At 49.9% G+C, this 22,363-nt stretch overlaps 2 protein-coding genes across 4 annotated transcripts; both read left to right on the top strand.

Annotated features, from left to right (window-relative positions):
- The first annotated feature begins 240 nt into the window (after window positions 1-240).
- LOC306819172 (condensin-2 complex subunit G2-like) lies at window positions 241-7,933 on the top strand. Of its 3 annotated transcripts, XM_079372947.1 has the most exons (27): window positions 241-394; window positions 498-582; window positions 1,437-1,586; window positions 1,676-1,790; window positions 1,874-2,031; window positions 2,110-2,244; window positions 2,552-2,646; window positions 2,730-2,886; window positions 2,984-3,076; window positions 3,183-3,308; window positions 3,414-3,590; window positions 3,701-3,853; window positions 3,982-4,204; window positions 4,291-4,388; window positions 4,534-4,695; window positions 4,763-4,833; window positions 4,903-5,056; window positions 5,133-5,306; window positions 5,382-5,498; window positions 5,678-5,821; window positions 6,014-6,113; window positions 6,193-6,398; window positions 6,627-6,761; window positions 6,835-6,938; window positions 7,244-7,344; window positions 7,424-7,523; window positions 7,603-7,933. In XM_079372947.1, exons 2-27 carry the CDS (start codon window positions 505-507, stop codon window positions 7,652-7,654), a joined length of 3,378 nt encoding a protein of 1,125 aa, XP_079229073.1. In that variant the 5' UTR covers window positions 241-394; window positions 498-504; the 3' UTR covers window positions 7,655-7,933. The 3 variants fall into 3 exon arrangements, with proteins under 3 accessions (XP_079229073.1, XP_079229074.1, XP_079229072.1); XM_079372948.1 differs by having other exon boundaries at window positions 241-582; window positions 7,427-7,523; XM_079372946.1 differs by having other exon boundaries at window positions 241-582.
- A 1,604-nt stretch (window positions 7,934-9,537) lies between these two features.
- LOC306819174 (receptor-type tyrosine-protein phosphatase N2-like) lies at window positions 9,538-21,986 on the top strand. The gene is made up of 3 exons (XM_079372949.1): window positions 9,538-9,999; window positions 19,055-19,105; window positions 21,682-21,986. The coding sequence occupies exons 1-3, from the start codon at window positions 9,915-9,917 to the stop codon at window positions 21,879-21,881; spliced, it is 336 nt and encodes a 111-aa protein (XP_079229075.1). The 5' UTR covers window positions 9,538-9,914; the 3' UTR covers window positions 21,882-21,986.
- The last annotated feature ends 377 nt before the right edge of the window (window positions 21,987-22,363 follow it).

Genomic DNA, 22,363 nt, shown 5'->3' with positions numbered 1-22,363 from the left:
ATACAAGCGCAGAATCTTAAAAAGTATTAATTCAGACTAAGTTAAAAATACACATTATTTTTCTACTTTTATCATTAAAACACAAGGAACAAATATTAATTGATTTACTTAATTCTACTATTGAACTCTTTACAATAATGTGACGCAAAGTGCGTTTATGATTTAACTCGCGAAGTGGTGTATATTGTCACTTTCGGCTTACCGTAGCGACGCACGACGTCGTGACACCATGACGTCGTGACGCAACATGACGTTATATGAATTTGCGCGGGTGCGCTGTTGTTATGGTGTCTGTCAGACGGTTCTAGATGTTTCTGTGAGGTCGGTAAATGTCGGGTTTTATCTTTAACCTTTAGAGATGAGAAGTCTTCGTTGATTGGTCTGTTAGCAGCAGGTAGATAAATAACACTCGTTGTTTTATCTTCAGACAGCTCGCGGCACATTAAGAGTTTAAAGTCGGTAAAACAGTTTAAAGTTGTTGGAGTTATTTATTACAGCATCAGCATGTCTAAGAGAGAGACGTTTCTAGAAGCTGTCTGTAAAGAAAACGTTGAGGACTTCCTTCACTTTATTCAACTTCACGTAAGTAGCATCCTGCACGCGCATGCGCACAACAAGCTGAACTTCAGTCTGATCTAAAGTCTGAAAGCAGAAGAGAACCGTGTCCAAGGTCTTAAACTGAGTCCAGGACTTAAACTGAGTCCAGGACTTAAACTGAGTCCAGGACTTAAACCGTGTCCAAGGTCTTAAACTGAGTCCAGGTCTTAAACTGAGTCCAGGACTTAAACCGACTCCAAGGTCTTAAACTGAGTCCAGGACTTAAACCGACTCCAAGGTCTTAAACTGAGTCCAGGACTTAAACCGACTCCAAGGTCTTAAACTGAGTCCAGGACTTAAACTGAGTCCAGGACTTAAACCGACTCCAAGGTCTTAAACTGAGTCCAGGACTTAAACCGACTCCAAGGTCTTAAACTGAGTCCAGGACTTAAACTGAGTCCAGGACTTAAACCGACTCCAAGGTCTTAAACTGAGTCCAGGACTTAAACCGACTCCAAGGTCTTAAACTGAGTCCAGGACTTAAACCGACTCCAAGGTCTTAAACTGAGTCCAGGACTTCTTGTCAACAGCTTGGGGCCCCTGAGGGCTTTAACGGGGCCCCTGATGTGACAGCACATCCTGTTTATTAAACCAATCAGCAGCGGACACTTTATCTCTACTTTAGTTTTTATCCTGTTTATTTTTGTATATAATATTAAAATGTTTTTGCTCTTAGTTTACTCCGGGGCTCAGAGAGAAACCAGCTCATGATCAAACTTTGACTCAGACGAGTCCGGTGAAAAGTATTTAAATGAAAACCAGGACGAAGCGTGTCGGATATAAATGAATGTTTACGTCTCCGTCTCTGCCCCCGTCCTCTCGTCCCTGTGTCTCTGCAGAGGGACAGAGCCGAGCCTTTCGATGTGGAAGAAGTGTTGCAGGAGATGCCCCGAGACCAGAGGCAGACTCTGTGGGGCAAACTGGCGTCGCTCCTTCAGGACGTCCTGCAGGAGCCCGGGGACGAGGGCGTGGACGCCGCCGCTGACCCGGTGACTTCTCCTGCTTGTTTAACCTTTTTAAAGCGAGCTCATTCGCTCCTCTGACAAACAAACCTCTTCTTCTTCTTCTTCTCCCTCAGAAACATGTCATGGCTGTTGTGGATGGCGTGACTCTCGTGGCGTTGGCGTCCTTAAACGTGCTCCAAGAAGGCGACAGCTACAGCGCCCTTCTGGAAACGGCACACAGGCTTCATGGTGGGCGTCTTTGCTCTCTGATGTTTCTTCAGGGAGAAGGTTTTCAGCTTCTTCTTCACGGGTTGTTTGTCTCGTTCTCTCAGCGGTCCTGGAGTCGGCGCCGGTCTCGGAGGCTCCTCTGCAGATCCACATCCTGAGTCTGTGCGAGGCCTGGTGGAAGAAGAGTCTGAAGGAGAAGGAGAAGTTTGGTCGCACTGCGTTCCTGGTGTCCCTGCAGAAGAGCTTCAGTGTGAAGAAACCCGTCAGTACCAGGACGTCAGACGACCAGCGTCCGACTTTGATGTCGTTACGTTCTTCATCGTTCTTCTTGTGTTTTCAGGGCGTCGAGATCCAAAGAGTCTGGAGTCTGCATGAGGTGCTTTTAAGTCTGGATTTCAGCTCGGAGGACGACAAGCAGGCAGCCGACATGTTGCTTCAGTGCTTTCAGTTTCCTCATTACATCAAAAACGATGATGTGAGTCGTCTTTGTTTGTCACGGTTCAATCAGTGTCAGAGCTCCTCTTAAAGGTCACATGACCTCCTCCTCTTCTTCAGGTGAAATCAGTGTCCTCGCTCCTCTTCATCATGTGTGTGAAGTGTGTTGTTGTAAATCCACTCTGATCCTGTATCTGATCATGTCTATAAACCCCTCTATTTCAGCCCTGCTCAGAACAGGCTGTTTCTGTGTCTGTAGCTTTAAATATGTAAATGAGCTGTGTCTGGCCACGCCCCCTGTATTTCAGCCCTGCTCAGAGGTGTTGACGTGCTGCGTGTCGTTTCAGGGGAAGCGTTTCCTGGTGTTTCTCTTCAGCTGGCACGTCGGCTTCATCCCGATGATTCACGGCACGGTGAAAAACGAGCTCGAGTTTTACAGCAAGTAAGACGCTTCCTTTTTTTATTTGTCGAGTTGTTGGTAGAAAAAGTCTTCAGAGCCGTCACTGCTCGCCTTCTCTGACCCAGGACCAAGACCGCCCACATTACGGAGATCTACTACAGAGCGTGGAAGAAGGCGAGCGGCGACTTCCTGGAGCAGATCGAGAGCGTCTGCGTTCAGGATTTGATGCGGAGTGCGATCTTGCTCTCTCGAACGTCTCCCGTGTTCGACAAAGTCCGACAGGTAGTCTTCTCACCTGGCTGATGTTTATATTCATCACTGTGGTTCACTGTGTGTGTGTGTGTGTGTGTGTGTGTGTGTGTGTGTCACCTGCCTTTAGATGGTCAACTATTTCCACAAGAAGAAGAGCTGTCCCCGCGTGGAGAAGATGCTCTTCAGCCTCTACAAGCCCGTTCTCTGGACAGCTTTAAGCGTAAACTCAAACCTCCCTGTTTGATCTGAGCCCGTCAGGTGTCACTCCTCTGACCTCTCTCTGACCTCTCTCTGACCTCTCTCTGACCTCTCTCTGACCTCTTCAGGCACCAAACTTTGAGGTGCGAGCGAACGCAGCGCTGCTGTTTGCCGAGGCGTTCCCCATCCATGACCCAGAGCAGAGCAGCTCCAGCATCGATGGAACCATCCAGAAGCAGCTGGACACGGCCATGGTGTGACCCGTCAGACGCCGGAGCTCCGTGTTGTTTCTTACGTGTGACATGTTACATGTGACATGTTACACGTGTGTTTAATCAGGATCCTCTCTGTGTCGTCAGGAGCTGCTCAATGACTCGCACCCCTCGGTGCGCTCCTGTGCCACGCTGGGAGTCTGTAAGGTCCTGGCTAAGTGCTGGGAGCTCTTCCCTCCCACCATCATCACAGACTTCCTGAAGAAGATGATGGAGCTGGCCACCGACAGCAGCTCAGCTGATGTGCGCTGCTCCGTCTTTAAGGTATTCAAACGCCTCGCCGTCACTGCAGCCTCCAACAGTTAAACTTGTCGACCCGTGGACTCTGTCCAGGCCGGCCGTGGTCTTAATGATGAGTCATGATGTCTCTGCAGTCTCTTCCTATCGTGTTGGAAAACGCTCTCAGCCATCCCATCCTGGAGAAGCTTCTGCCCACTCTGAGAAACAGCCTTCACGACAGCTCGGAGAAAGTGCGTGCTGCGTTTGTTGATGTGCTGATCAAAGCCAAGGAAGTGCGAGCGCTGAAGGTAGCAGAGCTTTTTCTTCTGGTCATGTGACCGTTTGGTCTGCGGAGTGTCTTCGTTGTTTCTCGTGCACGGCGTGAGTCTGTAAGTCGTGCTGAAGCGTGACGGCACCGCTGTTTGTGCTCTTCCAGTTCTGGTCCGTGTGCAACACAGACCACCTGCTGGCTCGCCTCGCCATCGACACCCATCCGGTCTCCAAGCGGATCGTCGACCTGCTCTTCAAGTCCTTCTTCCCCGTCAGCGAGCCGGAGAGGGAGTGGTGCTGTCGCTGCATCACTCTCATCCAGATGAACCCCGGAGCTGCCAGGAAGTTCTACCACCACGCCGCCCAGCACACGGCGTCCTCTAACATACGTGAGCTCCTCCCCCTTCAGCTCTCTGCAGTACACGTGTTAAACAGCAGGGGGCGGAGTCACACGCTGCTCTGCTGTCTCTTTCAGTGAACCTGATGTTGGCCATCCGGCGTGTTCTGAACAGCTGCATCCAGAAGGTCAGCGACGTGTCGGAGATCAACGACAGCAACAAGGAGAACGGCGCCGTAAGAATGATGATGTCACAGTTTCACGTTTAAGCACAAACTATGAAACTCAAGAAAACATGAAAATAAGGTTTTAAAAAGTCATGAGACGGTTTTGTTCGTCCTCACTGAGAAGCCGTGTGATTGGCCGCTCTGACCCCTCCAGGCTGATCCTCTGCTGGACACGCCCACCGTGGCTCGTCTGCTGGAGGTCGTGGTCATCATGTGGAAAACTGTGGAGAAGGCGTTGAAACGGAACGAAGAAGCTCGAGACTACATGTTCTCCAAGTTTGGAAACGTCATGTCCAAATACTTCCACGCCTTCCAGGTTTGATTTGATTAACGATGAACGCCGTCGAGTCGTCTCCTCGTCTGACGCCGTGTTTGTCTTTCAGGATGAACAATGCACCGCTCCGCTCGTGCAGCTCGCCTCCTTCATGCCTCCGGCTGCAGTCCCGACGTTCAGGTGTGTCATGGCGTGACCTTTGTGCACCGGTTGGTTTGTGGCGTCGGTCTGACTCTCCTGTTTCCTCAGCTGCGGCGTTCTCTCCCGGCTGCGGAGGATGGAGCCTGCAGCGGCTCCGGCTCACTACAGCCAGCTGTTACACTGCATGTGCAGCTGGGGCCTGTGTGCTGACGTCCTCCAGCTCATCACTGACTGGCTCTCTGAGGCCCCGCCCACACCCGGGGTCAGTGAACACCTGTGCATCTGAAACCACGCGTCCGCTTTCTCTCCGTTTCATTAAAAGTCTTCTGTCACTTCAGGACGGGGCGAACACGAGTCGAAAGGTGCGTATCCAGGAGACGGTGGAGGCCAAACCCGAGCTGGCGCTGACCTACCTGGAGTATCTGTTCAACCACGCGTCAACACGGGAGAAGGTTCTGTCTGTGGGGGAGGAGCCTCTGAAGCAGCTCCACAGCGTTCTGGGAAAGTGGCAGGTGTGAAGACGCTTTTATTTTCAGGCCTGATCACACTCAGAGGTAAAGAGGATTCTAACTGGTTTGTCTCCACAGTCGGTGCTGGTCGGCCACCTCAGCTCGACCTCGGAGGATCCCAAAAGGCCCGACGTGGAGACGGCGCTGAGAGTTTTCACGTTCCACGGACGCCTCAGTGCTCACCTGCAGCACAGCGTGAGCTCCTCATCTTTCCCTTTCGTTCTGCTGCACTGAGACCAGCCTCTAAACTCTCCTGCTGCGCTCTCATTGGCTGGAGGGAATACACAAGCTCCGCCCACAAACGTCCCGAGTCAGCCTGAGTAACTTCAACGTACTGAACCTACAAAAACTGACGGCCTGTTGTCTTTTCCTAGTTCTCGCAGGGTCGCGTCTACCTGCGGTCTACAGAGCGAGTTGCATCATGGGTAACTGAGGAAGTCCTGCCCTTCATGGCTAAACCCGTCGGCCATGATGGCGGCGAGGAGAAGACGCAGCGACTGGCTGCAAAGATCACTGAGGTGAGCGCTCCTCTTTTCATTTTCATTTCATTTAAGATCTGTTCTTGAAGAGCGTCCATGCCGAGACCTCGACGCCCCCGTTCCACCACGCCAGGTCCACAGCTGGACCAGAACCAGCAGGTCCTGAAACATGAGCAGTCGTCTCCTGTCAGGGACTTCCTGACTCGCTGTGTTCCTGCTTCTCCTCTGCAGAGCTTCCTGGCCGTGTGCAGAGACGTTCTTCTCGTGGGTTTGGCTGATCAGGCGTTCACGGATCAGATCCTCCACCTGTGCCTGCTCACGCTGGTCTCAGGTGAGTGTTTCCCGGGTTGGGGGGGGGGGGGGGTCGGGTCGTCTCGTCTCGTCTCTGACTGTCCTGCTGCTGTCTCCAGACGGCGGACATCTCTGCGTCTCTGCCGTGCTGCACCTTCTGAAGGAGGCGGTGACGGGCGCCTTTGTGTCGGAGGAGAGCGAGCAGGATCTGGAAAACCAGCAGGACCCGACGAGCTTCAGTCTGGGCCTGGTGGCCAAAATCTTCCAGGTGATTATCGAGCTCCTCGCTCGCCGTCTGAAGAAGGAACCCGAGGAAGGGAAGCAGGTAGGAAGACGTTTAACCCCTTCAAGGTCGATTCTTCTTTACGGCTTTTTATAGTTTATTTATCATAAACCTGTGTGTGTGTGTGTGTGTGTGTGTGTGTGTGTGTGTGTGTGTGTGTGTGTGTGTGTGTGTGTGTGTGTGTGTGTGTGTGTGTGTGTGTGTGTGTGTGTGTGTGTGTGTGTGTGTGTGTGTGTGTGTGTGTGTGTGTGTGTGTGTGTGCTGACTCAGCTGTGTCAGGCAGCCGCTCCTGGTCTGGCAGACTTCCTGGTGGTGGTCCAGACTCTGGGGGGAGAGCGTCTCTGTGGGGTCTTCTCGACTCTGTTTGCTGTCATCGTTGTGGAGAAGACGCACCTGCTTCAGAAGGTGAAGAAGAACATCCAGGTCAGAGTGAGAGCTCGCCGTTTATACTTCTGATGAATGTTGTTGCTTTTTAAAGATGAGCCATCCTGACGAGATGATCCCTCCAGAGTCCGTGGACGACATGCCTCCTCTGTCCAGCGTCCTGCTGTCCGTCATCCTCCAATCACCTGCTGTTACCAGGTAAACATCCTCAAAGATCACAGAGGACGAGAGCAGCTCTCTGATTGGCTGTCTGATCACAGAGAAGGAGAGCAGCTCTCTGATTGGCTGTCTGATCACAGAGAAGGAAAGCAGCTCTCTGATTGGCTGTCTGATCACAGAGAAGGAGAGCAGCTCTCTGATTGGCTGTCTGATCACAGAGAAGGAGAGCAGCTCTCTGATTGGCTGTCTGATCACAGAGAAGGAGAGCAGCTCTCTGATTGGCTGTCTGATCACAGAGGAGGTGAGCAGCTCTCTGATTGGTTAATCTCTGCGGTTTCTTTCAGGGCGTTCTTGACCGAGGTCAGCTCCACTCTGGACTCTGAGGACATCAGCAGTGTGAATAATCTGGCCGCCATCCTCCACGTCTTGTCCGTCATCAAACACGGTGAGCTGACGTGTCAGTGACCACGGATCACATGTGTGCGTGTTGCTGACATGAATCCCGTGTGTGTGAAACCTTTCAGCAGGTCAGTGTAAAGCCAGTGTGAAGAGCGCGGCCGTGTCGGTCCAGCAGCAGCTTCACAAACACGCCTTCACGTGTAACGACAGCGGAGACGTGGCGAGGTGAGAGGGAGGGAGGGGCTGACCTGAGGTCATCTTTAAGTGAACACTTTAACAGCGTGTGCTTCGCTCTCGTCCACAGGCTCCTTCACCAAGCGTCTGTCAAGACTTTGAATGACATTCTGGATTTATAACTAGAATGAAAGTATCAGCGTCATGGAGGCGAGCGGCGTCTTCTCTGCGGTCATGTGACTGTTACAGACTTTTACCTTCTGACTGTTTGTCTCTGTCGGCTCCGCTCCCGATGAGACGACCTCAGACAGGAGAAAAGATTCTTTGGTGGAGGTCACGCTTTAAAACTTTCTGCACCTCCTCAATATTTTTAACATTTCCACATTAAAACATTTATATTTTTCATGTTTCGTATGTTTGTATGCTGAATGTGTTTCTAAGAATAAAACAAAGTGTCTGGATTCTTCTCAAAGACTTCTTGACCTCTCCACTCGTTTAACTCATCATGGGAATCATCCTCCCTTTAATCAGCAGAGACCTCCACGACTTTAAAACATGAAGCTGATGCTGAAGTGTAACATCCTGCAGTACCTGGAGTGTCCACTAGAGGCTGGCTGCAGCAGCACAGGAAGTCACATACACACCCATTCAAACAGCCTGTTTTTACAGCAGACATGAACATGTTTACAGCCTGCTTCAAAAAACCAAACAGGTGTGATTAGCTCATGTCTCCATCCACACACACTGTACGGGGGGTGACTCCAGCGCCCCCTGCAGGGACACACGGGGGACTCCAGCACCCCCTGCAGGGACACACTGGGGACTCCAGCGCCCCCTGCAGGGACACACGGGACTCCAGCGCCCCCTGCAGGGACACACAGGGGACTCCAGCGCCCCCTGCAGGAACACACAGGGGACTCCAGCGCCCCCTGCAGGGACACACTGGGGACTCCAGCGCCCCCTGCAGGGACACACGGGACTCCAGCGCCCCCTGCAGGGACACACAGGGGACTCCAGCGCCCCCTGCAGGGACACACTGGGGACTCCAGCGCCCCCTGCAGGGACACACGGGGGACTCCAGCGCCCCCTGCAGGGTCTTCTCTGTGCATCATGTTCAACAAACAGCTGCACGTGAAGAACAAGCTGCAGTCTGTCTTTATTCTGAGTCACCTCAAAGCTGCTGAGACACTTTCCTTTAAGACAAAGAAAACAGCTTTTATTCACCACACATTCTTTACTAAATGTTCAAACATTTAACGTGAAGAGATCAAACTCACAGAGTTTACACCGAGAGAGGACACACACACACACACACACACACACACACACACACACACACACACACACACACACACACATGTTTCAAAAGCATCTCCAACATTGATCCTAGTTTGAGCAGCTTTCTGCTGCTGGAGCTTATTAGAAACATGCAGAGGCTTTTTAGCTCGGGTACAATCACTTCTATCTGAAGCAGTTCCACTGCCCGCTTCCATCGCTGCAACACCTGTTCACCTGATAACTGCTCTCATATCTGGCAAACCCAGGGGCGTCCAAAACGGCCTTCAAAGCCCCGCCTACCTTCTCTGGTCCAATCAGATCCAGAGCATTCAGGACCATTTCAGTTTTTTTCTGCCTTCGTTGCTTGTTCAGCTACACCTGTCTCCTCTGCCTTCCTTCCTCTGTCCTACCTCCTCTCATCCTTCCTTCCTTCCTTCCTTCCTTCCTCCATTAATAGTCTGGCCTTCCTTCTTCCTATATGAACCCCTTCTTACTACACACCTTCCTCTATTTTTTCCTCATTTCCTTTCTTTCTCTATCCATCCATCCTTCTTTACATTCCTTCTTTCCTTCATCCTTCCCCCAGCCATCCATCCTTCCTTCCTCGATCATCCATCCTTCCTTCCTTCCTTCCTTCCTTCCTCGATCATCCATCCTTCCTTCCTCCCTTCCTCGATCAGCCATCCATCCTTCCTTCCTCGATCATCCATCCATCCTTCCTTCCTCGATCATCCATCCTTCCTTCCTTCCTTCCTTCCTCGATCATCCATCCTTCCTTCCTCCCTTCCTCGATCATCCATCCTTCCTTCCTCCCTTCCTCGATCATCCATCCTTCCTTCCTCCCTTCCTCGATCATCCATCCTTCCTCTCAGGCGCTGTTGCATGCTGAACACATCGTCCCTCCTCACCATGTGTGTTTGACGTCACAGTCTTAGGAGGGGCTCCTCCGTCAGGCTGGTTGCTGTCCGTGGTGCTGAAACAACGCCTGGATTGTGTTGCCGTTTAACGCGTTGATGTTTTTGCCCTCGTGCTTTCCCTCCTTCCAACATGCGTGTTTAATGTAAGTGTCCAGCGAGCAGCTCACACCTGGTCAGCGGTAAAACCTGCGCTTCTCGCGGGGCTCAGAGATGGATTAGCACCGCAGTGAACACAGGCAGGAGCGGTATGGATCCACGGTGGAGTCCCGTGCTCGTCGCTGCTGTAGCGGTCAGCCTCTGCTCCTCAGCGGCGCTGGATGGCTCCAGATTTGGTAAGAATCTGAAGTTTCTGCTTTTTAGGATTATATTGTCCTCGTGTTCAATCTGTCTGTGACGTAGATCAACGTCATTGTTGTGTTGTGTCTGTCAGGTTTCACACTCATCAGCTCTGTTTTTTTAAAAAGTGATTATTTGAAATATATATTGAAGTCGAGATTTGGCACGTGCACACCAGCTTCCGTCTGAGCCTCGTCTAACTTCTATTTGTTCTTCGTCGATGGAGGAGAGCTCAAGAAAAAGTTACATAATCTATCAGGCCCAAATATGGATCACATCTTTACAAACTAGTTACACACACACACACACACACACACACACACACACACACACACACACACACACACACACTCTGGAGGAGCATGCCATTTTAAATCCACTTAAATATTTGATTCTCTCCTACATGGAGGTCTGCATGGGGCCCTGTTGGATTCAGGTTACCCTTGATTCGTTCTTCCAGCCCTGCCTCAGACGCTCCTGCATGGCCCATGTCCAGAACATGACATATTATAGAAACCATCTTGATCAGTCCTGTCCTTGCAGACAGCCGTTGTCTCACTTCCTTTAAATGCTTACAGCCATAGACTGTAAAAATAACAGTAGAAACTTTATAAGGATGGAGAGGCGGTTTCATGTGCAGACACTCGTCTGTGATGATTCATAAACGAGCTGTCGATAGAGCTGGAGATAGAAGATGTGTTTGTCCTCTTCAGATATACTCACCTTTATACCTGTACAGCAGGATGCATGTTGCACAGAGGCTCCAGCTGAACACTGAGGAGGCTGATTCATGTTCTGGCTGCTGTGAGCTTTTATCTCATTGAATCCGCTGAATTCAATGAGAATGAATGTTTTCTCTACGTGTGGACGAGGAGTGCTGCTAACTGTTTTTAATGAGTCCCACTGTGGATAAGTGATTGAAAGACACGTTTATTCCACATGTAGCAATCACTCTGTGTGTGTGTGTGTGTGTGTGTGTGTGTGTGTCCTGCTCGTCAGACGGCGAGGAATCATTGTGAAGAACACGCTCTGATTTTAAATGTTCGTGTTATAAAATATGACGAGTTTTGGGTTCATCTGAACTTTTCAGAACATTTGTGCTCTAACAGGCCGTTTGGAAAATGTCTCAAACATGTTTTCATGAAGGACTTCTTCCTCTGTCTCACACCATCGTGGTTGTGTTTTCAACAGACCTTAAAGGTCACATGACCTCCTCCTCTTCAGGTGAAATCAGTGACCTCGCTCCTCTTCATCATGTGTGTGAAGTGTGTTGTTGTAAATCCACTCTGATCCTGTATTTGATCATGTCTATAAACCCCTCGATTTCAGCCCTGCTCAGAACAGGCTGTTTCTGTGTCTGTAGCTTTAAATATGTAAATGAGCTGTATCTGGCCACGCCCCCTCTCTGGAAGGGCTCGGGTGTACTCGCTGCTTTCTGGCTCCATGTCCTATTGTTTACGGTGAGAAGGCAGACTCAGAGGGCAGAACAAACACCTAGCTGTGGGAGTGTCACCCACCTGGGGGAGGGGCTACTGCCCTTTGTGATGTCATGAAGGGAACATCTCCAAATGGAATGACCTTAAAGTGATGAATCTAAAGCTGCTTTTACAGTGTTATTGGGTGGTTGGGTGATCTCCAGCACATGGAGACGTTCCCAGTCTGCTCCGCTGGATCTCTTCATTCCTGCTATCAGCTGTCACCTTATACACCCCGACCTGTTCCATTTGATTCACAGGCTGCTGGGCTCCATCCATTCTGCCGGGGGCTTCTGTCGTCCCTCAGATATCAGGACTGAGTGCAGATATCAAATATCTTATAGTGGCTGTAAATCATGAGAAGGGAGTGAGATGTGGTTTTATATGAGGATGGATGTTTTACAGCAGAGCTGCTGATGAACGCTGTACGTCATATATCACCCTCACACTTCTGTGCTTCATTATTTGTGTCCACTCCAAACACAACGTCATGTTTTCTTAACACGAAGACACTTGTCCGACAAAGTGTCCTCCTGTGTCAGATACCTGAGAGCGTCCTGAATAACAAACTCTCCTTTAAGACTTGAGTCCAGTCTGAGACGAGCACAGAGAAGGAGCCTTCTGTGGCGTCTCTAACTCGCCCTGAAAAGGTTGCTCAGCTTCTGTCCTTCCTCTCACCGCCCGTCTGAATCGTCCTGACAGAGCTGCTAAAGGCTCCGCTCTGAGCAGCTCGCCGTGGCCTTCACCTCAGACCCCGTACAAACTGAAGGTTTGGAGCCTTTTATTTGTTTAATTAATAGTCGTGACAGCTTTAGTGTTCCCCATGAAAATAACTGGTCTGACATGAAGATAATGTGCAGCTCTGTTATTAAGGGATCACTTTGACAAGACGATAAACCCGTCATGTTGTGTAAAGTGTAAGCAGCTCCAAACCACACAAAGGCAGGCTGTATATTCCCGTCCTGCTCGGCTGGTGGGAGAACAGATGAAGTGTGATGTTTCTTTGTGACTCAACAGATGCTCGGAGGAGTGAGTGTTGGCTTACTGAGCGAGCAGAGCGGCTGGCTGTCTTTCCTTCAAATAAAAATGTCGACGCCTCTTGAGTGGAAGGAAGTCAGAAATGTGTCAAGCAGACGCGTGGAGTCGGTCCATCTGCTTGGGTTCAAGGTGAAGCTGGAGGACATTCTGGGGGGGGGCAGGAGAAGGTCATGCTTCAGGGTCGGACTGCTCTTCTGTTTCCATGCTTCTCTAAAATTAAATCACAGCTCTCCATGGAGACGAGGGTGCAAGACGATGATGCATTTACACGTCTGTGCTGCTAAAACAATGCTCCTGTTTCTGCTCTCTCACCTCTCTTTACACCTGAGCTTCACCGCCGCCTCACGCCGACACTCTGACTCCTCCCCTGGGTCTCAAAGAGAAGAGGTCGGCTGTTGTGGCTTAGTGTGATGATGAAGGAGGTGAGGTTAGTGTGAGGATGAAGGTTAGTGTGATGATGAAGGTTAGTGTGATGATGAAGGTTAGTGTGATGATGAAGGTTAGTGTGATGATGAAGGTTAGTGTGAGGATGAAGGTTAGTGTGAGGATGAAGGTTAGTGTGAGGATGAAGGTTAGTGTGAGGATGAAGGTTAGTGTGATGATGAAGGTTAGTGTGAGGATGAAGGTTAGTGTGATGATGAAGGTTAGTGTGATGATGAAGGTTAGTGTGATGATGAAGGTTAGTGTGAGGATGAAGGTTAGTGTGAGGATGAAGGTTAGTGTGAGGATGAAGGTTAGTGTGATGATGAAGGTTAGTGTGATGATGAAGGTTAGTGTGAGGATGAAGGTTAGTGTGATGATGAAGGTTAGTGTGAGGATGAATCCAGACTATCTGAGCTGTGATTAAAACAGTTCAGCTTTCACTGATTCTTACTCCACACTGTTTGGACCAGAAACAACAGACAGTCAAACACTTCCTCTTTCTTTATTAACAATTTCCACAAACTCTGTTCAGCTGTTCTCCACCACTCCACTCAATTCATCCATCCATCATCCATCATCCATCCATCATCCATCATTATCCATCATCCATCATCCATCCATCATCCATCCATCATCCATCCATCCATCCATCATCCATCCATCATCCATCCATCATTATCCATCCATCATCCATCCATCATCCATCATCCATCCATCCATCCATCATCCATCCATCATTATCCATCCATCCATCCATCATCCATCCATCATTATCCATCCATCATCCATCCATCATCCATCCATCCATCATCCATCATTATCCATCATCCATCATCCATCCATCATCCATCCATCATCCATCTATCCTGTATCCATCATCCATCATCCATCATCCATCCATCATCCATCCATCATTATCCATCCATCATTATCCATCATCCATCATCCATCCATCATCCATCATCCGTCCATCATCCATCATCCATCCATCATCCATCCATCATTATCCATCCATCATCCATCCATCATCCATCCATCATTATCCATCCATCATTATCCATCCATCCATCATCCATCCATCCATCATCATCCATCCATCATTCATCCATCATCCATCCATCATCCATCCATCATTATCCATCCATCATTATCCATCATCCATCATCCATCCATCATCCATCCATCCATCATTCATCCATCATCCATCCATCATTCATCCATCATTATCCATCCATCATCCATCCATCATCCATCCATCATTATCCATCCATTATCCATCTGGTTTGAAACCAAACAGCAGCCACGGTACCACAGGTCCAGTTTGTCACCATCTTCACTTAAAGTTAGTCTGAGACATTTCCAGCATGGAGACCATCATACATGGGACTGCAGCGCCCCCTGCAGGAACACACGTGGGACTGCAGCGCCCCCTGCAGGAACACACGTGGGACTGCAGCGCCCCCTGCAGGAACACACGTGGGACTGCAGGGCCCCCTGCAGGAACACACGTGGGACTGCAGGGCCCCCTGCAGGAACACACGTGGGACTGCAGGGCCCCCTGCAGGAACACACGTGGGACTGCAGGGCCCCCTTCAGGGACACATGTGGGACTTCAGCGCCCCCTGCAGGGACAGGAGGGTGACATCACTCAGGACGACGACTCGCTCTGGTTCCGACCCGTCCTCAGAGTCGTTCAGTCGGTCCAGTAAAGAAGGTCAAGCTGTCCTAGTTGTGGTTCTGTAGTTCATGGTGGTTGTCTGGGCTGCGGTCTGAGAGCGACCCCCCCATACCTCTGAGACAGTCTCTGGAAAGATGATGAGAAATGAGTTTGTTAAGGGAAGTGGAAGTCAGGTGACCCCCCCCCCCTCCCCCGCCACTTCCTGCCTCTGAAGCTCCTACCAATTATTCAAGTCATTAAACAGCGTCACATTGATTCAGTTCAGCTTCAGACGAAGACTCTGAAGACTGTTTCTCCCCCAGAGTCAAATAAGAACGTGACTTCTTTAAATCAATCACTGGTGTTATCTGGAGACAGGAAGGATTACTCCTTTGTGTTCCTCGTGTGGTCGGAGCCCGCTGGCGGTGGTCGTGGGGGGGGACACAGTTTCTATGTTAGCTTGTAAAGGTAGCAGGCAGACTTTCCTAGAGCTGGGTTAGTCAGAGCACAGCTGAATGTTAGCAGCGTGCGACGTGCTGCACTTGACAGGATGAGACCTTTTGGAGCAGAGAAAAGCTTGGAGTCATCTTTAATTTTAGCAAGAGAGCGCCATAATTACACGAGCTGTTGGAGTGTACCGACATGGTGTCAAGCTGATGCTCATTTGCTTGCAGGTGATGCGGCGCTCTGCTCCAGCCTCTCCAACGTTTTCATTTCACTTTTATTGCTGCTGTCACCGGCTGCACTCGTCTGAAATGGTGTTTTTGGCTGATAGTACAGGTGTGTGTGTGTGTATGGGGGGGGGGGGTAAGTCAGGTGCCCTTGGTTTGCAGCTAATCGTAATAATAAGGAGAAGTTGGGGGCCCAGGAGGAGAGTGATTCTCCCAGCATGCTCCTTGGCCCCTCAGACCACCACAGATGGTATCTCGCCTTCAGCCAAGTGACCCTCATCTGCTCTGTGAGACGTGTGATGCTCCGTCATGTTTGGGATTATTAACATTAATGTTTCCAGTCAGAAAGCTTCAGTCCTCATTGCTTTTCATGTAATGACCTGAAATGAGCTTTTCCTATTTAACACGCTGCTCTCAGCACCCGGGTCATTATGTCCCTGAAACAGCTCTTAGCTGAAGGCTGTGTGATCCTTACTTACTCCAGAGGATGCACTAACAAGGCGAGCGGGGGGGGGGGGGGGCTTCACAGCTGGCTTTGTAGATGTGTGAGCCACAGTCGATGGTTTCAAGTGGCCATTCCTGCATTTGTTAAAGAAAGTGTTTAAATGAATTTAAACCAAACTGCTGTTTCTATAACATGAGTGCAGCGAAGCATGAAGAGCTGTATACAAGGAAGAACTACAAGATCACAGGAAGAACTACAAGATCACAGGAAGAACTACAAGATCACAGGAAGAACTACAAGATCACAGCAAGAACTACAAGATCACAGCAAGAACTACAAGATCACAGGAGAACTACAAGATCACAGGAAGAACTACAAGATCACAGGAAGAACTACAAGATCACAGGAAGAACTACAAGATCACAGCAAGAACTACAAGATCACAGGAAGAACTACAAGATCACAGAGAACTACAAGATCACAGGAAGAACTACAAGATCACAGGAAGAACTACAAGATCACAGGAGAACTACAAGATCACAGGAAGAACTACAAGATCACAGCAAGAACTACAAGATCACAGCAAGAACTACAAGATCACAGGAAGAACTACAAGATCACAGAGAACTACAAGATCACAGGAAGAACTACAAGATCACAGAGAACTACAAGATCACAGGAAGAACTACAAGATCACAGGAAGAACTACAAGATCACAGAGAACTACAAGATCACAGGAAGAACTACAAGATCACAGCAAGAACTACAAGATCACAGGAAGAACTACAAGATCACAGAGAACTACAAGATCACAGGAAGAACTACAAGATCACAGGAAGAACTACAAGATCACAGGAAGAACTACAAGATCACAGGAAGGACTACAAGATGTTACTCTGCCCCTAGTGTTTAAAATGGGCACTGCAGTCAGGAGCCTCCGTTCCCAGCAGCATCCACGCTGATTACATTTGAATTAAAAACGCCATTTAAATCATCTGTGGCGTGTTGGAGACGGACGATGAAGCGTTATCAATCCTTTGTCGCTTTCTACCACACACACACACACACACACACACACACACACACACACACACACACACCCACACACTCACACACACACACACACACACACACACACACACACCCACACACTCACACACACACACACACACACACACACACACACACACACACACACACACACACACACACACACCCACACACTCACACACACACACACACACACACACACACACACACACACACACACACACACACACACACACACACACTCACTGATGGATGGATTAAACAGGAAGTGATGAGGAGGACACTCATTGAAGAAGAGATGTTGGATCAACGAGCTGCCGTGTGAATGTGGGTTTGTAGATTTTAGTTTCAGGGTGGACTTGTGTAGTCCTCGATGTGGGCGTGTTTGAGTCCGACCTGTGGCTCCTGTCCTGAACGGCGTTCTCCTCTCTTTGGTTTCTGACTCTGATGACGACAGAAGCGTCTCGTAGACGAGTAAATCTTAAATCCAGAAATATTCGATCTAGCTCAAATATATTCAGCTTCTCACTTTTGACTTTTTTTGGACGATATTTCACATAAATCAAACGGAACGATTTTGTGGAAAAATTTGTCCCGATTATTATTTTTCCTTTCAGAAAGGACGTGGTGGCCCTGCAGGGTTGAAGTTTATTTTAATGTTTAACTTGGGCGCTGAGCTAAAGACCTACTGGGGCGTCGGAGAGAGAGGAAGCCACGCCCCTCTTCTTAAGCCTGGGCGCTACAGTATGAACAGCGGGATCATAAAGAGTATCGCAGAGTTTTGATGAATGATCAGCGTGCTGGAGGAGTTTTAAAGTGTGACGGTCACGGAGCAGAATGACCTCCTGTGGCGTTCTGTGGTGCATTGTGGGGGAATCATGCTGAATGTGCTCCTGTGTCTGACCAGCAGGAGGTGGAGGGAGACGTTGTTAAAGAGGACATGCAACAAGCGGGTCGATGATAGAGATGTGTGTTCACGAGATGACGGATGAATCTGGTAGAAAACCGTCTGAGAAAATCGATCTGCGTCCTCGGGTTTTGAGCGGCGAGTTGTCTCCCTGCGTTTCAGGACGTTCTGTCTTGTTTAGTTGGAGGGGACTCAGAGACCTCACAGCTCTGATAGGACGCCTCACTGCATCATTACAGAAGCTTCTCTGTGACATATCCAAAAGGTGTCATTCACTGAACTGTGTCCTCAGCAGAATGTGTCTGTATAATCATCAGTCTGTGGTTTAATCACACGCTCTCACATGTAGTAATGATATCAACAGAATGATCTGCAGAGAAGCAAGAGAAACAAACTGGGAATAAGTGACGCTTAAAGAGTTCCTCTCCATCCACAGCTGCCCTGATTATCTGTCCTCTCTGTGTGGACTGATGAGCCTGCTCCTTATCAAACCCTCTCCTCCCACTCAGCCTGTTCTTCAATCACGGTCACGAGCTGCTCTCCAGCGAGGCCGGGGGGCCGAGAGGCTGACGTCACGCCTCTGATGAGCTCAGGGAAGAAGATAACAGATTTGAAGTGTGAAGGCTGACGCCTGACCTAGTTGTGTGCAGAGTTTCTCTGTTGTGCTCCTTAAAGTATGACCCTTAAAGGAGCAGTCTGTAACTCCGCCCCCTAGTGTTTAAAATGAGTACTGCGGTCTAAACTCTAACTATCACAGAGAGCTGGCTCCGCCCCCTCCTCTCACACAGGTCAGCATGTGGTGGACACTGTAGCTTCAGTGTTTAGCCAGCTCTGCATGTGGTGGACACTGTAGCTTCAGTGTTTAGCCAGCTCTGCATGTGGTGGACACTGTAGCTTCAGTGTTTAGCCAGCTCTGCATGTGGTGGACACTGTAGCTTCAGTGTTTAGCCAGCTCTGCATGTAGAGACACTGTAGCTTCAGTGTTTAGCCAGCTCTGCATGGGTCTGTAAAGCTTTCTGCGTTCTAACCTCTCTCCATGTTTCATCTCCAACATTGATCCTAGTTTGAGCAGCTTTCTGCTGCTGGAGCTTATTAGAAACATGCAGAGGCTTTTTAGCTCGGGTACAATCACTTCTATCTGAAGCAGTTCCACTGCCCGCTTCCATCGCTGCAACACCTGTTCACCTGATAACTGCTCTCATATCTGACAAACCCAGGGGCGTCCAAAACGGCCTGTTTGTGTGTGTGTGTGTGTGTGTGTGTGTGTGTGTGTGTGTGTGTGTGTGTGTGTGTTCCACAGACTCTTTAAACCTCCTCATCATGAGAGTCTGGTGTTGGCTGAATTGTCTCATGCTGAGCTGTAATCTCTCCTCCTCTGTTTTCAGGTTGCCTGTTTGAAGACGACCTCTGTACGACCTCTGAGTTCTGCGTCGACGGTGAGTCAAACTCCGATGTGTTCATGTGGGCGGAGATGTTTTTGGATGTTTCCCTCAAACAGCCTCGGCCATGTTGTCTGTGCAGCGCTGTGTGGCTGTGTTAGTGGTTGCCACGGCAACCTGTGAGCCGATGAAGAGAGGGGGGGAAATGACATTCAGAAGAAGCAGGCAGCAGGGGGGCTTTAACGTTGAAGGGGATGAGTGAGTGAGGGTCTTCTTCAGCGTGAAGCAAAGGTTAACTAATCCGCCTTCCAGGGGGCCGGACTTCACCATGACCATGTTCAACCGTCCCAGTCTGTACCAGACTGACCCAGACCGTCCTCCATCTTTGTTTTTCTCCTGAAGTCTGTGAAACTGTCTCTACAGACAGCCGGTGTGTGCGGCCATCTTTACGCTAAATGAGCGTCAGTCTCTCTGATGTTCTGTGGAGCCGGTTTAGTGAGGGGGGGGGTGTCTGGAGTCCTGATCTCTATCTCAACCCACATGAGGAGGAGAAGGACAGAAGAGAAGTATATGCATGACGTTTATTACACGCTGGTGTTTGGATCTGTGTGAAGCCTGATGGAGGGGCAGAACCCCCCCCCCCGCAGGCTGAGAGGAGGGTCGTGGTGGGTTTCATATGAGGCAGCCATTTCTTTTCATCTTGTCTCATCACTGTTTGGCCCCGGGAGCTGCAGCTTACATTATCCGTCTCACCCTGAAATGTAATTACAGTGGCTGCGCTCCATAAAGGGAGGATACATAAAGCATGAAAAAAAGAGAGCTTAATGTTGTTCATAATATGCAAGTAATGAGACATTATTTAGCTGCTTCATAAACCCTCATCAGCACATATTGAACGTGCTGCAGCCGGCTCTCCGTGGGACTCAGGAGGAGTAACTAGGTCTGCCTCTCCCACCCCTCCCGGCTCCCTGAAGGACTAACCTGCTTTATTCTGGGCCTCCGTGCTCCTGCTCAGCCGGCCTGTTGCCATGCGAGCTGTCTGAGGAGAGAGGAGCGAGCAGAAACCTCCCCTATGGATGCTGAAGTGTAACATCCTGCAGTTCCTGGAGTGTCCACTAGAGGCTGGCTGCAGCAGCACAGGAAGTCACATACACACCCATTCAAACAGCCTGTTTTTACAGCAGACATGAACATGTTTACAGCCTGCTTCAAAAAACCAAATAGGTGTGATTAGCTCATGTCTCCATCCACACACACTGTACGGGGGGAATGTTTTCATGACTCAGCAGTTTTGATTGGATGAAGGATCAGAGTTATTCACAATAAGGCGTGTAGCTTTATTTTGAAGGGACAATGCAGCAGCTTCACTTTAGGAGAAGATGTCTTTTATTTTGAAAGTTGCTGATTATGTCTTCTTTGTTCTCTTCAGTTCGTCGTTTCACAGACGTTAACCGTCCTCCATGTTGTTATTGAGGGACATGTCTCTCACACACCTGCAGAGGATGTTTACCTGCAGACAGGAAGTGCCTTTTCATTTGCTGCAGCTCTCTAGAGTCTGTGGCTTACAGCTATGAAGCGCTAAGCTAAAGTGGAGCACATTAAGTAGAGCCTATAAGTGCTGCGTGTGTCCCTGAGGGCCCCGCTCAGCTCCTGTTAAACACTAAACCCACAGGCTGTCATCGATTGGTCGGCCCGCCTCCGCTCGGTCCAACGCCGTCTCAAACGACCACGCTGCATCGTAGATGAAATCGAGTGAAACACACTTTAGATAAATAACAAAAATAAATGTTCATGAGGAACCGAACGCAGGAAACAACGTGTGAAGATGACACGCTTCATATTTAATGATTCTGTCTTATTGATTGTATTGATGAACTGTGCCCGTTACCATGGAAACGAGTGAGGGATGCACAGCAGCCGACCTTCAGTGCTCAGATGAGATGTTCAGTCAGAGACGACAGCACGCCGTCACGTCATTTTTATCTGTGAACATGGCGTGCGTGAGGACGCCATGAAAATACAACCTGTGTTTCGTGCAGAGCTGCGTGTGAACACACACACACACACACACACACAGAGACACACACACACACACAACACACACACACACACACACACACACACACACACACTCACAGGCGTCAGGTCTCCACGCGGCTTCCTGACCCCCGCGAGTTTCTGCATCCTTTTGAGGTCTGGTTGAATTATGGGCTAGATAAGGCTGCTCGGTGGCGTTTGTTGCCTAGCAACCTGCGCTGAGCGAGGCGGGTGGGAGGTGAGCAGGGTCCCTGATAAAGGCCTCTCTTATCGCCGTGCTGTCAGACGCTCTGAGACCTGCAGTCCTCTGGATCGCTGCTCCTGGTCCGAGTCCTTCGTCCTGATAGGTCATGAGACAGTCGAGTTTCACGACGATGATGGCGAGAGGCGAGGACGGGAACACGTGACGCAGAGTGAAGACACCATCTGACCTCCAGGTCTCACTGAAGACCACACGACCCGGGTTACTCAAAACATGAAAACCTCTGTGTGTGTGTGTGTGTGTGTGTGTGTGTGTGTGTGTGTGTGTGTGTGTGTGTGTGTGTGTGTGTGTGTGTGGTCCATGCTGAGCTCATGATCTTGTCCTCTTCTTTCAGACGGCGTGTTTGGAAGGTGTCAGCTGACCCGTGCAGACGTGACCTCGTACCATATTTCTGCGCCCGCTCTGCAGCGCCTCAGGATCCTGCTCCAGAAACTGGCTCACCGAGGTACACGCCGGCCGCCACTCTGCCGCCACGCTGTCTCTCTTTGTCCCCGTGTCCGTCTCTGTCTTAGTCATGTGCAGAGCTCGCTGTGAACAGATGCACCTCAGGTCATGTGACTGCCCGTGTGATTGGCTAGTTTAGTGTGTGAATAGCTGCGAGGTGAGCAGAGTGATCATCATCAGGAATTCAACCATCAACTTCTAAACGTCACTCCTTCATGTTCCTCTAACTCAAATCTGTGTCCTGAGTCTACAAACCCCCCAACGATGAGAGCAGTCAGACCCCCCCATCACCCCTCCCTCCATCACCCCCTCCATCACCCCCCCCTCCCATCACCCCCCCCTCCATCACCCCCCCCATCACCCCCCCCTCCCATCACCCCCCCCATCACCCCTCCCTCCATCACCCCTCCCTCCACCACCCCCTCCATCACCCCCCCTCCCATCACCCCCCCCCATCACCCCCCCTCCATCACCCCCCCTCCATCAGCAGCTCCTCCACTGAGGTCTCATTTAGACTGTGTGTGTGAGTGTGACTGTGTGTGTGAGTGTGTGTGTGTGAGTGTGACTGTGTG

The sequence above is a fragment of the Symphodus melops genome (genome assembly GCF_947650265.1).
Source record: "Symphodus melops genome assembly, contig: scaffold_310, whole genome shotgun sequence".
Classification (NCBI taxonomy): Eukaryota; Metazoa; Chordata; class Actinopteri; order Labriformes; family Labridae; genus Symphodus; species Symphodus melops.
Note: the sequence above shows the minus strand (reverse complement) of the source record. Positions and strands in the feature narration are given on the sequence as shown.

Bases quoted from the DNA above. Each gene is read 5' to 3' on its own strand.
- LOC306819172 (XM_079372947.1), top strand. From the start codon at position 505: ATGTCTAAGAGAGAGACGTTTCTAGAAGCTGTCTGTAAAGAAAACGTT. The intron at 4,205-4,290 runs GTGAGCTCCTCC...TGTCTCTTTCAG, and splicing joins CACGGCGTCCTCTAACATAC to TGAACCTGATGTTGGCCATC. The intron at 6,114-6,192 runs GTGAGTGTTTCC...TGCTGTCTCCAG, and splicing joins CCTGCTCACGCTGGTCTCAG to ACGGCGGACATCTCTGCGTC.
- LOC306819174 (XM_079372949.1), top strand. From the start codon at position 9,915: ATGGATCCACGGTGGAGTCCCGTGCTCGTCGCTGCTGTAGCGGTCAGC. The intron at 10,000-19,054 runs GTAAGAATCTGA...CTCTGTTTTCAG, and splicing joins GCTGGATGGCTCCAGATTTG to GTTGCCTGTTTGAAGACGAC. The intron at 19,106-21,681 runs GTGAGTCAAACT...CTCTTCTTTCAG, and splicing joins CTCTGAGTTCTGCGTCGACG to ACGGCGTGTTTGGAAGGTGT.